This window comes from Musa acuminata, chromosome BXJ3-11, assembly GCF_036884655.1.
Source record: "Musa acuminata AAA Group cultivar baxijiao chromosome BXJ3-11, Cavendish_Baxijiao_AAA, whole genome shotgun sequence".
NCBI classification, from domain to species: domain Eukaryota; kingdom Viridiplantae; phylum Streptophyta; class Magnoliopsida; order Zingiberales; family Musaceae; genus Musa; species Musa acuminata.
Window position 1 is genome coordinate 25,509,604 of NC_088359.1, and position 13,017 is coordinate 25,522,620.

The following is a 13,017-nucleotide window of genomic DNA, read 5'->3' on the forward strand; positions in this document are numbered from 1 at the left end:
CGATCTTGAATGAAATTTAAGAGTCTTTTGATATATTCCAAAATAAAAGGATGAAAACTTTTTTTTTTTTTTTTATACAACCTTAAATCCAGGCCTTTAATTTTTAAAATTCTTATAATATTTATTTTATTTATCAAAAAAAATTATTATCTTAAATTTACATCTAAATATTTTATAAAAACCTTTTTATATTTAAAATCATTTTGTATGAAAAAAAATGAAAATATCCTATTGCAATATATTTCAATGAAGTTGCAATATTTTATATTATAACTCCATTAAAAAAATACTATAATTCTATTAAAGAAGAGGGGAATGAAAGGTGAAAAATTCAAATTCCAAATTTTTTTAACGATAAATTCGAAAAACCCAACTTTGGGAGAATACGTATAAATTTTTGCGACGAAAGGTTGAGCGTGCTGCTCCGGCCTTCCTTCGCGGGTATAAGTTCGGCTCCTCCGCCACTCGCCCTCCTCTCTCCATCTCTTCGTTTCTTTCTTCCCACATCTCTCGAAAACCCTAACCCTAGGGGCGGAGACGGGCTTCCTCCTCCCCTTCAGCTCCCGGAATTCAGGTGAGAGAGCCCTTCTTTTGTTCCCTGATCTCTTGCTCTCTTTCTGTCTATTCTTTCATCTGGTCGTGCCGATCCCGGCATGCGCGAATTCTTTGTACCCAGCCGGTTTTTCTGCTCGAAATTTTCTCCTTTCGTTCTCGTTAAGTCGCCGGTTGCGGGCGATTCGAGCTTTGGGAATATCGTGGCAAAGCGGGACGAGTTTGTGCGGATTTAGCGGCGTTCGTTTCTGTCCTACTTGCCAAATTCCCGTTGTTTCGGTCTTTTCATTGGGTTGCTTCAGCGTTCGGGTCGGCAAGTCGATACCTTTTGATGTTTATTTTCGTTTTCCTGGATCTGGCTGATTTTCCCCCCTTTATTGGAGGATTTCAGCATGGGTTTCAGTTGGATTCTGGTTGGTTGCTGAAGTCCAACACGGAACGTTATTCGTGTAAGCCATAATTGTTTTGAAAGCGATTGATTGCAATTTCACCATTGTTTTCTGTACTCTGCGTGTGTAAGCCATAATTGTTTTGAAAGCGATTGATTGCAATTTCACCATTGTTTTCTGTACTCTCTCTCTCTCTTTCTGTGTGTGTGTGTGTGTTCTCCGATTTTGGTTGTTGCGCTCCTCGTGTTTGATGTGGGGGGGGGGGGGGACACATGTTATGATTGTCATCTGAAAATTGAGGCCCTTTCGTTTTCCTTATGCAACATCCTGTCCTTGCCATTTGAAAAGAATTAGGTTGGTTTTGGTGTATTCACTTGGTTCTTGACCCCATTTCCTCTATCCCTAGAGCAATGGCACGCTTCTGTTTCCCTGACAAATGGCTGTTATCAGAATCAAGTAGGAGACTGGGTGCTCATTGTAACTGGTCATATGCTTGTTAATGACATGGCATGTTAGCTGGTTTGTTTCATCGATAGGATCGTATTGCAGTGGCTTATCTTGTTCTACTATTAGTTCTTTTGTAGCACAAATCAAGGTTGAATAATGTGCTTTTCTAATGTGCAGATGTTTCTGTTATTTATCAATCTGGACATGGTAATGCGGCTAATGTATCTGTAGGTAGAACACTTGTACTTGAAACTAATATCTTTTCGAATTTGTTTTACATGTAGTAATCCAGTGGTTTACTTGTTTTCGATGTATATTAACTACAGATGTTTGTTCCGAGACCTCTTCTCAATTTTTGTCCTTTTTCTGCATTGAAGGACAATTTTTTTACTTGATATGGTCTCAGCACCATGGTTTACTAAGCATCTCCATTGTTAACAAAGCATATAACTTACATTTATGATAAGCATATAGCTTTGTTATGTTAAGGTACATGTTCTACGTAGAAGAGGCTATCAGAAGATGGGTCATATGAGACGTTGGCTGTGCTGTTCTTGTCATTTGGATGAGTCTTATCATGCTTATGAGAATGAATACAAGAAGAGCCCTACAAATGATACAGATGGTATGTTGTTTGCACTTCTGTTCACATATTAGATCTTTTTAATTCTTTTATTTAATTTGATATGTATATTCTACTGCATACGGTATGTTGATTTGCTTGAGTAAAAGAGAGAGGGACAGTTTTAGGGTCTCTATTATCCTTCGGAATTGGGGTCCTTTTTGAGCTCTAAGCTCCACTTCTTGGTTTCTGACAATTTGTATTAGGAGGATGAAGAATAACATTGATTTGGTTTTGAAGGATGAAAATACAGAAGCTTGTTCAGAGTCAACAAGCAATAGAAGATACAGAAAATTATAAGTTTGTGTATCCAGAAGGGGTGGCTCTTCATGTTTTCTTTTCATAAAAAAATCTTATATAGTTTATCTTTTCATAAGGGGTGGCTCTTTCTTCCTACCCAATCCTTTATCTTGTAAACTGCAGCAAACAGTCTCTTTCACTTATATAGTTCAAACTTTAAATACAATAAGGAAAGATATTCAGGTGGCTACCATCTTTTGGTATGTAACTTGGATGTTTGCTCAAGCTTATAAAATATAAGTTCTTATATAATGCTTGCAACAGGCAAGTAAACTTATCAGTGTGTGCCCTATTAGACAGTCTAAGACAATAACACCAAACATTCGACCTACTGAGACTATTGATTCTCAAAACCAGATATGTGTCACAAATTCATAAATTCGAGCAAACTAGTTTTCATCTAAATTGACTTGCTTATATATAGATCACACTATGTTTCAGACTTGAGCTTTAGATCATGTTTTCATAGCTGAGTATGAGCTTCTTGATCTTTTAATTAGATCTGGATTTATCTTTGAATTGAAAATTAGTTGGTAGATCTTTAGTAGATCAGTTTGCTCCTTCTGCTTATAAATTAATTTTTAAGGTGAATTACTTGAAGATAGCATCAGATTTTTTCAACCAAAGAGGTGATGGCTTTAGTAAACCCTGATTGGTACTGGCCAAAGTTTGAAACCATGCTTGGGTAAGAACTAGTGGCATCAAGGTTCATCATCTCGTGCTGACGGAGGTGCTGATTCTGGCCTGAACCGATACTTATTGATCGGTACCTGCGTACCATATGTGGGTACATTGGTACATATACCTGGTTTTCATGAAAATTGTCATAAAATGGCTGAAAATACCTAAAAATAAAAATTAAGTAATTTTAATTAAACCCCTTTAATCCTAATTTAATGTAATTTTAATTAAAGTAAGTAATAAATTAAGTAAATTTGTTACTTTATAATTTCATGATTTCATCAAATTAAGCAATAAGCAAAAACAACTTGCACGTACCTGCTTCTACCACAAAAATGAACAGTGGAACTCCACAATTGGTGGATTGGGATCCTTAATCCTATAATTTGTATATCAATATGATACTTTTGTCGAACCTAATTTTGAAGCTTCTCCCATGACATAATTTACTAGTAAACGGTATATCGTTGATGCATCAACATGATAATAGTTGTTACCTGATCATCATAAACGATATGTGTTCGATGAGCCTCTTGAGGCAAGTACGACTATGATAGATAAGGTGGGAAGGTTGGAGTACACTGGAACTTCTACTGTCGCCATTGACCTATTGCTTTATATCATAAGAACAATCAGTCTTGGAAAAAAAAAGACCAACTATTATCGTGCTTCTATTGGCCATAGGATCCTCCGACTACAAATATGACGAGCTCCTATCTTTACATCATAGAGGCGCCATCACATCACATCTTCTATTTACATCCTATACGCTATGGGTGGATCCTTGAGTTTTGTGATCTGTATCTTGGATAGTATACGTAAAATGATGCTCCTCTGTCCATGCTCCACCCTGAGGCTGAGTAAACGGAATCATTGACACTGTTGTCAACGTTGTCGATGCCATTGTTGGTCGAGGCATTGTCGTTGACATCGTCATTATCTCTACGGATTGCTTGAAGCACTACTATGATGGAGGTGTCTCATCATCAAACTGAAATTATTGCTTGTCAATTCTTTCCAAGGGTTCGATTAATGCTACTATTTTCCCCTTTGCCTTTGGACTTTAGGCTAACAACTATGATTGTTGAGTGCTATGATCGTAACTAGACTGACTCGAGGTTGTTTGGTCGCCATTTCTAACTAAGGGGATGTTTCTCTTAGGAGGTTGTATGGTCCCCTTTGCCTTCGGACTTTGAGCTAACGATTATGATTGTTGGGTGCTATGATCGTGACTAGGCTGACTCGAGGTTGTTTGGTCGCCATTTCTGACTAAGGGGATGTTTCTCTTAGGATGTTGTTCCTCTTCTTCTATATAGTCATTTATAAAACGAGATGGGTATGGGGTCTCTTGTCTCATCAAGCAAAGGATCTCCTAGGTTCGCTATTGCATCGGCCCATTCTAACGTTGGTTAAGAATCTTCATTGTAGAAATAGAGGTCAAAAGGATTCCTCATATGGATCGTATATCAATTCTTGTGTAGCCCACCTATATTGTTTATGTTGTTTGGCCTACTTTTGAGTTGTATAAACTTTTGTCGGTTTATTGGAAATGTCTTCCGACCTCGAGTGAAACCTTGGTGTACTTTGTGAGATAGGGATACCCACCAGCTAAATGTTGCTTGAAATGAGTTATTCCTCCACCCGAACTGATGCAGTCACAATAGATACATTGGCAATGATGACTATTCTTCAAACTACGAGCATGGTCCTAACCCTTATCACCCAATTGTTGTTTCAGGGTCATTTTACTATGAAGATTTATCGATTAGCAAGTCGTGAACTTGTGATTATGCATGATCACTCGAGTAAGGACCCTAATTTGGTCTAAAGTAACAAAATAACATTGACTCTTATTAGAGTCATTAGACTATAATCATAATATTAAATACAAGAAGTGAACTTTAATGAAATATTAAATTCATAATAAAATAACTTATATAAGTGTAATTAGTCTTAATTACCCCAAGTTGGGCCTATAAAAACTTAAGAAAAAAACACTAATCATATATTAGGAAGATGTGATTGGACCTAATTACCTCAAAGTGGTTTAAAAGTAACAAAATAACACTAATTGACTCTAATTAAACATTAATCATATATAAATACATAAGAAGAAGCCTAATTGGGTCTTAAGGTATGAAAAATGATAATAGAATAATCTAAGTACACTTTATTCATGTTAAATACAAGAAATAAACTTTAAAGAAAAACCAAATTCATAATGAAACAACTAATGATAGGCTGTAATTAGGTCTAATTACCCTAAATTGGACTTAAAAATTAGCTAATGACCCTAATTGTGCTTAAACTTAAGAGAAACACATGATTAGACCTAATTACCCTAAATTAACCATAAAGTAACAAAATAACACCAATTGACTCTAATTAGAATTGATCATCATATTAAATAAATACATGAGAAGAATCTTAATTGAGTCTTAAGGTACGAAAAATGATAATACCATCATCTAATTGCACTTTACTCATACTGAATACAAGAAATGAACTTTAAACAAAAACTAAATTTATAATGAAACAACTAATTACAAGTTGTAATAAGGCCTAATTACCCCCAAATTGGACCTAAAAATTAGCTATTGACCCTAATGAAACATACTAATCATTATGTTAGGAAGATGTTATTAGGCCTAATTACCCCAAATTTACCTTAAAAGTAAGATAATTGACCTAATTGAGTATATCTTTTGAAGAGTGACAACTAATCACCCTTAACATGCTGTGATTAGGCCTAATTACCCCTGAATTGGCCCTAAAAATAAGGGAATGACCCTAATTGTGCATAAACTAAATAGAATCACACTAATAACCTTTTCTAGCTGTGATTAAGCAAAGTTGGCTCTAATATTAAGACAAATGCACTAATCAACCATAATTATTCATAATAAGACAATAATTTGGATCTAATTGGACTGTATCGGGTGGTATGGTGAACCTTGAGTGGCTTAGTAGGAATATTATAATTTACATTATGCCTCTAGGCCATTTATTGACTGAGTTGGCAATGTTCCCTCTGCATGCTTCTTGTAGTGTATCATCTAGAATTCCTGACCTTGTATTTTCTATCAATTCTTGTGGTCACTGGGATTAAAAATTTCAATTACCTGCTTGTCGTTCTCATAATTCAGATAACTAAGTTCATAGCCTCCCACGTGATATGCTATTCACTTGTTTCTCTCTTTATGCTAAGTTACTTTAGATGCAGCATCAGAGTATTCTGGAAAGATGGTGCTATACTAAACTTGGGCTGCTTCTAGTGCTGCATTTTTTGATATTTTGCTATTTTTCAGTCTGCTATAGCTTTATCATCATCTGAGTTCTTTTTTTCCTTCTATTGCTCCAGGACCACACAGAGGTTCGAAGTATTCTGCTGCTCCCAAAAGTGAAACTGCAAAGGCACCACCTCCTATTGAGGTGCCTGCACTGTCTTTAGAGGAATTGAAAGAGACGACTGACAATTTTGGTTCAAAGTCTTTGGTTGGTGAAGGATCATATGGAAGGGTGTACTTTGCAGTTCTAAACAATGGTAAACAGATTGCTGTAAAGAAACTTGATACTTCATCAGAGGACAACTCCACTGAATTTTTGACTCAGGTTTTTTATGCACATTCAATAAATATTTTTTTTAACTAATTTGGACGTGCAGGTTGACACTTAGATGTCTGTTAAATAATCAGTGATGAATCAGATTATTAACCACACACTTTTTTTCTCACATTAGGTCTCTATGGTATCGCGGTTGAAACATGAAAACTTTGTTGAAATTCTGGGTTATTGTGTAGAAGGAAATATGCGCTTGTTGGGTTATGAATTTGCAACAATGGGCTCTTTACATGATGTTTTGCATGGTATGTAATGTGTCTGCCACTTTCTTAAGACTGATTCTTTTTCGGTACCTTCTTTATATTATCTGGGCTGGTCTTTTATATGAGTCTGAGAATCCAATGTATTTTAAAACCACAGGCAGAAAGGGAGTTCAAGGTGCACAACCTGGTCCAGTGCTGGACTGGATGCAACGTGTGAGAATAGCTGTTGATGCAGCAAAGGGGCTAGAATATCTTCATGAGAAGGTCCGGCCATCTATAGTACATCGCGATATTAGATCAAGTAATGTCCTTCTGTTCGAGGATTTTAGAGCAAAAATTGCAGATTTTAACCTTTCAAATCAGGCTCCCGATATGGCTGCTCGTCTTCATTCTACTCGAGTCTTGGGAACTTTTGGTTATCATGCACCAGAGTAATTACTTGCCTGGATACTCTCTGCAGTTGTTTTCTATGTAACTATAGATCAAAACTGGTTTAATCATTTTAACTATAGTTGTGTATATAGTCTCAGTAATCTAGGTTTACTCCTTTTATAACAGTAATTATGTCCTACTGATTTAAATCTGGCAAATGCTGGTTTCTAATGAGGCTGTTGTGTGCACATTTGCTGTTCTTTTTATCATCAAGCATCTGAAACTATGAAGATGATGGTTTCATGAATGTCTTTCTTATTATTGCTACAGACTTTTGAATCATGCATGACTCCGTTAGTAAAAGAAGACTTTAGAAGGATATCTGAGTTCAAGTGGAACTTTTGATTGGTTGCTTCCACCTAAAGAAGGAATTCAGAGAGACATCCGCGTTCGATAGGAAAATTTGACAGGTTGCTACCACCATGGTGGATTGGTTTTGTTATGGATAACCACTTGATCATGTTTGTTCAATCCTTTTGGATGGTTGCTGAGAAAGAGAGGATACTTGTGATTTCTTAGATATGTAATTAGATGCAGTACCTGAATAAGTTGTGGCAGAGATGTTTAAGAAACAACCTTGATTTTTAATTCCTCCATGATGGAGAGATGATTAACGGATAGCTATGCATGAGAGTGCAATTGTGCTCTCTGATTTTTATTTCCTCCATCTAGTTCATTTTAGATGTAGTAGTTGACAACTCAAAAGGAACACCCTCAAAAGATTGAACTTTGTGGAAGCACTAGACTAGCTTGTCTTTGTTCTTTTTTTCATTTTGCAGTGACCATTATGAAATACTGATTATTACTACAAGAAAATGCTTCTTTTTTTTTTTTCCAATTTTTTCAGATAGCAAATGCAATAAGTTCTGTTGTTGGTAGACAGATCTAGAACGGCAAAACATAGCCACCAAAGTAAATTAATACAGAAATTCAGTTGTATTCTTGATATTGTAGAAAACTGTGTCATCTCCACTTCTCCCTCAGAATTATCTGTGCAATATTATGCAGGTATGCTATGACGGGCCAACTGACACAAAAGAGTGATGTATATAGCTTTGGGGTTGTTCTTTTAGAGCTGCTGACTGGCAGGAAACCTGTTGATCATACAATGCCCAGAGGACAGCAGAGTCTGGTTACTTGGGTAAGCTTTTACCATGTGGTTGAGACTTCAGAGCATATATTCAGTCCATTTATGGATAGTCTTATGCTCAAGTGTAAGAAAAGAGCTTATATGAAAAACAATGAAAAGGAGCTTATTGGTTAGACCCCATCCACATCCATACAGATAGATTGCATGAAAAAAAGAATAAATTAACAAAGGAGGTTGTTGAGTGAAAAATTATTTCCTGTCTCTATTTCACATGAATTGGTTTGACTCCGTCCAACTTGGAATATTGCATCTACCATAAGACATGGCTACAGAACTAAAATAGTCAATAAGATCTCAAATTATTCATGTTCACCATCTTAAATAACTAAATCTAGATCCTTGTACAATTTGTACGGATCCTGGGTCACTGGACAGTTACTGATCAAATTTGTTATCTCATGCTTTAGTGTTATTTTCTCAGAATTTTTAGCAATTTTGAGTTGCAACTACCTACATTTAGTTTCTTTTGTTCTCACCTGAATATCCCTACTGCATCAGGCAGGAACTTCTAGTTCTTCTAGTATATTGGTAGCCATTTTAGAGAAGTCAATAAATCATCAAAGCATATACCAAGAACTCTTTTGAAGTTTGAGCAAGCTCTTCTTTTGGAGTGGAAAACTTTTGAAGTTCTTTTTTGATGATTCACTCAGTATTGCTTTTGTATGATGCTCCTTGAGTTTACCAGTGATTTTGCCTTTAAGACAGCTCCATAGTGGGAAGAAATTTATGCAACCAATCCTGAATAGTTAGGAACTCCAATTAGTCATTGCAGATATACAAGAGAGAGAAGTTAGGCATGGGATCTACTATCACATTCAAAATTCACCAATATTTTTTCATAAATATGTATCTTTCTTAGCCTAATTGACAAATAACAAAATACAAATTATGGAAGAATTATTGTATTCTAAAAATAACTTGAAGATATCTATGGTGACTAATCAAATTAGATATATGTGACAGAAATAAGATTCCTAAATCTTATAAACAACTTGAATGAAGAACAGAAATTATTGACACATTTTAATGAGGTCAATATGTATCGTCTTGCTGAGTTGTATTGCTAAGAGAAGAGATGCAACAGACTGTAGGGTAGCATATCTCTCCGAGTTGAGATGAACTGAATTGGTTCAAATTTGAGGTGCCAAGGTGGACTGAACTGGGGTGTTCCAAAGAGGATGAGAAATGCCCTAAAATGATATCCCTAAAGAAAATGAGATGCCAAGAATGTGCCCAATGGGGTCCCCTCAAATCAGAACAGAGTTTGAGACAGGATTTTAAAAAAGTATGAAACCTATGCCCAGAGGGAGAAAGATCAGGTCTTGTTACCAGTGCAAAATGTCTCCTTTTACAGCATTGAATTCCCATAAGCACCTGGCTGCTATTGTTCGTATCACATTGTTGAGGGCACTGTTTTATCTTAGTATTCAATGAAGATCTGGTAGCTGATGTGGCTGACATTTAAGATCCACCTCATTTATAATGTGATGAACCTTATTAGGCAGTTTGTTTCTTTGTGTTTGTGACATGTTAGATTGTTATTGTATATTCCAAGTTTTACATCCTCATTGGTTGATCCATGGAGGTTTTTTCTACCCCATATTACATACCGAGCTTCCTAATCTAGATATGACTTGTGACATATAACTTTGGCTAAATGAATTTGGCCAAATAGTTTACACGCAAAATCATCTAATAAAAAAATTACTTTTAATTTAAGTCATAATAACTTAGAAAAATTATATACAGTTATTTTAGTTAAATTGAGAATATAATGATAATTGACACAAACCTAGATTTAACATGCCCAATCCTCAACAATAAGTTCCTAATTAATTTTGGTTTCCTCAACCACCTTCTCATGTTCATCCAATTGACTATCAACAGTCATTTTGATCATGTGATAGAGGTCTAATGGTTGAGGTTATAAATCATCCTTATGGTCTCATGTAATTCTAAAGGTAAATGGTTTTATATGGTTTCTTAGTATTAAAGCAAATATGCTATGTAGAATAGAGCTACTAAAGCAGGTGATTTAGAAAGGTCATCATGACATGAGAGCTAACTCTTTTGTAAGAATGAAATGTTTCTTTGAAATCTCAAGGTTTTGAAACATCATGTTTTTTAATAGAAAAACACTTAAATAGAGAGCAGTCATTCTTGTAATATGCCTCCTTAACCCTTGGATGAGGCACTATAGGGGTGATAGGCCTGGCTTAAACAACTTTTGCTTACATCACCACTCACAATTTTTTATGGATGATATTTTTTACTTATTGATCATGCACACACAGTATATAAATGTCCCAATGCCACGTCCCAAGTTAGTCATATGGATGACACAACTTTGTGTATGCAGTGTTTCTTGCATGTTTGTAGGCAAGCAGGCTAATTTTTGTGAGGCGTTTCATGCCACACAACCAGTGTTCCATCAAAATTGGAGACCATAGTGCTTAAGCTGATTTGCTGTCCCATGACTTTGTTACACTAATGAATGTTGCACTGGTTTGGATGGTGGTTGACATAGGGTTTGTTTGTACATATGCTGGCACTAGGACATGCAAAGCAAGCATCCCTTATCTATTGATACTTAGATGCATCTCTAATTGTGCTCCCTCTTCCCTCATCTAAGGCGACTCCAAGATTGAGCGAGGACAAAGTCAAACAATGTATAGATCCGAGATTGAAGGGAGATTATCCGTCTAAAGGGGTTGCAAAGGTCTCTCTCCTGTCTATATACTTATATGCATTAATGTTTTTTCTTGCTGGTTTGGATATAAGGTTAATTGGGAGTTGTTAGTTAATGGCACTAGGTTGTGAATAATTAATAATTGGGCATAGGTCACTTTTGCACTAAATGTTTGGAGTATGACAAATTTAGATTTGATTCATTCCTGCAGTTGGCAGCAGTGGCAGCTCTATGTGTGCAGTATGAAGCTGAGTTTAGGCCCAACATGAGCATCGTGATGAAAGCTCTCTCTCCTCTCCTTGTAAATAAGCAGGTTCCCCCACCTGTGGCCGTTCCTTCAGAAACATTATATGCTTGAAGGAAGGAATGATTTGCAGTAAATTGGTGTGTTCATCTTCTGCAAGGATACTCATTTGGTGTAATCATTCCCTAGTCAGGAAACCTTAATTTATGTTTCTTATTGTTATGCAGGTCTCCAGTCAGCTTCTTTGGGGTCCCTTTTTCTAGTTTGTGGCCTTGCTTTACTGATTTTTATGAGATTCCTGTGGAAGATTTGTGCTGTATAGTTGAGTGATTCAGTTGCTAGTTTACATATGGCTGAGAGACAATATGGGATGACCAAGTATTACAAAAGCTGTAACATTTGTTACTTGTACTGCTTGTTTGGTTTGCTATTTGTTGGCCTAAAGGCTTGCTAATACGATGCCCTAGTGGTGATCGATGATCATGGTTTGTTGGTTTATGAACACTTCGCATTTTGTGGGTAGCATATGATCAAATATGCATTGATGCATTCCATGGAGAAGCCATGTTATAATTTATGGGTTTTGCTGCCAAATTTCTGAGGACAAACAGGTTCAAACGGATGGTTACACGGAAGAAAGGCAGGCTGTGGTGATCTGCTTCTAATCTGCTATGACAAATATTTTGAAGCCTTCTTTCATGCGTGCTTTGCTTTTGTTGGGTCCTTATGTGGACAATGAATCCAAACATATCAGATGATTACCACACTGCTTTATCTCCCTAATAGATATAATGTACAATATCCTCGTTCAGGGTGATCGGGCTGTGTATGTCAAAGGTATTCTTTGACTTCTTTGATGGTGTGAATGTTGACGATGAAAATATATATCAGATTAAAATGGTATTTTGAGTGAATGCAGTTTGGAACTTACGGTATCTATACTTAGACGAATCAGTTGACCACCCTACAAAATCTGTCCATTAGATGTGATGTACAATATCCTTGATTCAGGGAGGCCCAGCTATCTTTGTCTGAAAATTATGCTTTTACTTCTCTGTTGACGATGAAGAATAAGCCTAATTAAAGTGGTGTTTTCAATTCTTGCATAGGAGGGGGAGAGATGAACATAGTGGAAGACTGAAAGGATGGTGAGGGATGACTTGTGCTCCATAGTCAAATCTTCTAAATCACATAATATTTAAGGTATAGAAGGTGAAAGTAAAAAATCTAGTTATATTTAAGATAGAAATATAATTTAAAAAAGGTTAATTTTGATCCTTAAAATTTAAAAAGTTATATTGACATCTTTTAAAAATATAATTTTAATATTCTAATTGATAGTGGCGGATAGCGGCATCATTAGGTGCTTGTAAGTCAATCACATAAGACATGACACTTGTGACATGATACACACTTTTTTTTTTATTAAAATTTTTTCACTTTATCTTGTATGTTGCATATATTGTGATGTTTATGGATATATGTAATAGGAATCAGATCGTGATGAGATCACGATAATGAGATCGATTCGCCTTTAAGCACAAACCTCAAATAATCTCGATCGTAGGAACTCGAGACGGACAACGAGATAACTGGACAGACTGATGTGCTATATACCCATCTATATGATGGAGACAGCTGGTCATAGTTGCTCATGTGGGGACACTAGGGATATAGTGTAGGTACT

At 36.0% G+C, this 13,017-nt stretch overlaps 1 protein-coding gene across 5 annotated transcripts; it reads left to right on the plus strand.

The window, feature by feature from the left end:
• The first annotated feature begins 363 nt into the window (after nucleotides 1–363).
• LOC103971510 (PTI1-like tyrosine-protein kinase 3) lies at nucleotides 364–11,828 on the plus strand. 5 transcript variants are annotated; one of them, XM_009385536.3, is made up of 10 exons: nucleotides 364–574; nucleotides 1,566–1,619; nucleotides 1,878–2,013; nucleotides 6,353–6,603; nucleotides 6,731–6,857; nucleotides 6,973–7,246; nucleotides 8,256–8,388; nucleotides 11,030–11,116; nucleotides 11,298–11,470; nucleotides 11,558–11,828. In XM_009385536.3, the coding sequence occupies exons 3-9, from the start codon at nucleotides 1,911–1,913 to the stop codon at nucleotides 11,442–11,444; spliced, it is 1,122 nt and encodes a 373-aa protein (XP_009383811.2). In that variant the 5' UTR covers nucleotides 364–574; nucleotides 1,566–1,619; nucleotides 1,878–1,910; the 3' UTR covers nucleotides 11,445–11,470; nucleotides 11,558–11,828. The 5 variants fall into 5 exon arrangements, with proteins under 5 accessions (XP_009383811.2, XP_009383812.2, XP_065028982.1 ...); XM_065172910.1 differs by having other exon boundaries at nucleotides 423–574; nucleotides 1,863–2,013; XM_065172908.1 differs by lacking the exon at nucleotides 364–574 and adding an exon at nucleotides 1,445–1,460.
• Nucleotides 11,829–13,017: the final 1,189 nt, after the last annotated feature.

Bases quoted from the DNA above. Each gene is read 5' to 3' on its own strand.
- LOC103971510 (XM_009385536.3), top strand. From the start codon at position 1,911: ATGGGTCATATGAGACGTTGGCTGTGCTGTTCTTGTCATTTGGATGAG. The intron at 2,014-6,352 runs GTATGTTGTTTG...CTATTGCTCCAG, and splicing joins CCCTACAAATGATACAGATG to GACCACACAGAGGTTCGAAG. The intron at 11,117-11,297 runs GTCTCTCTCCTG...TCATTCCTGCAG, and splicing joins CGTCTAAAGGGGTTGCAAAG to TTGGCAGCAGTGGCAGCTCT.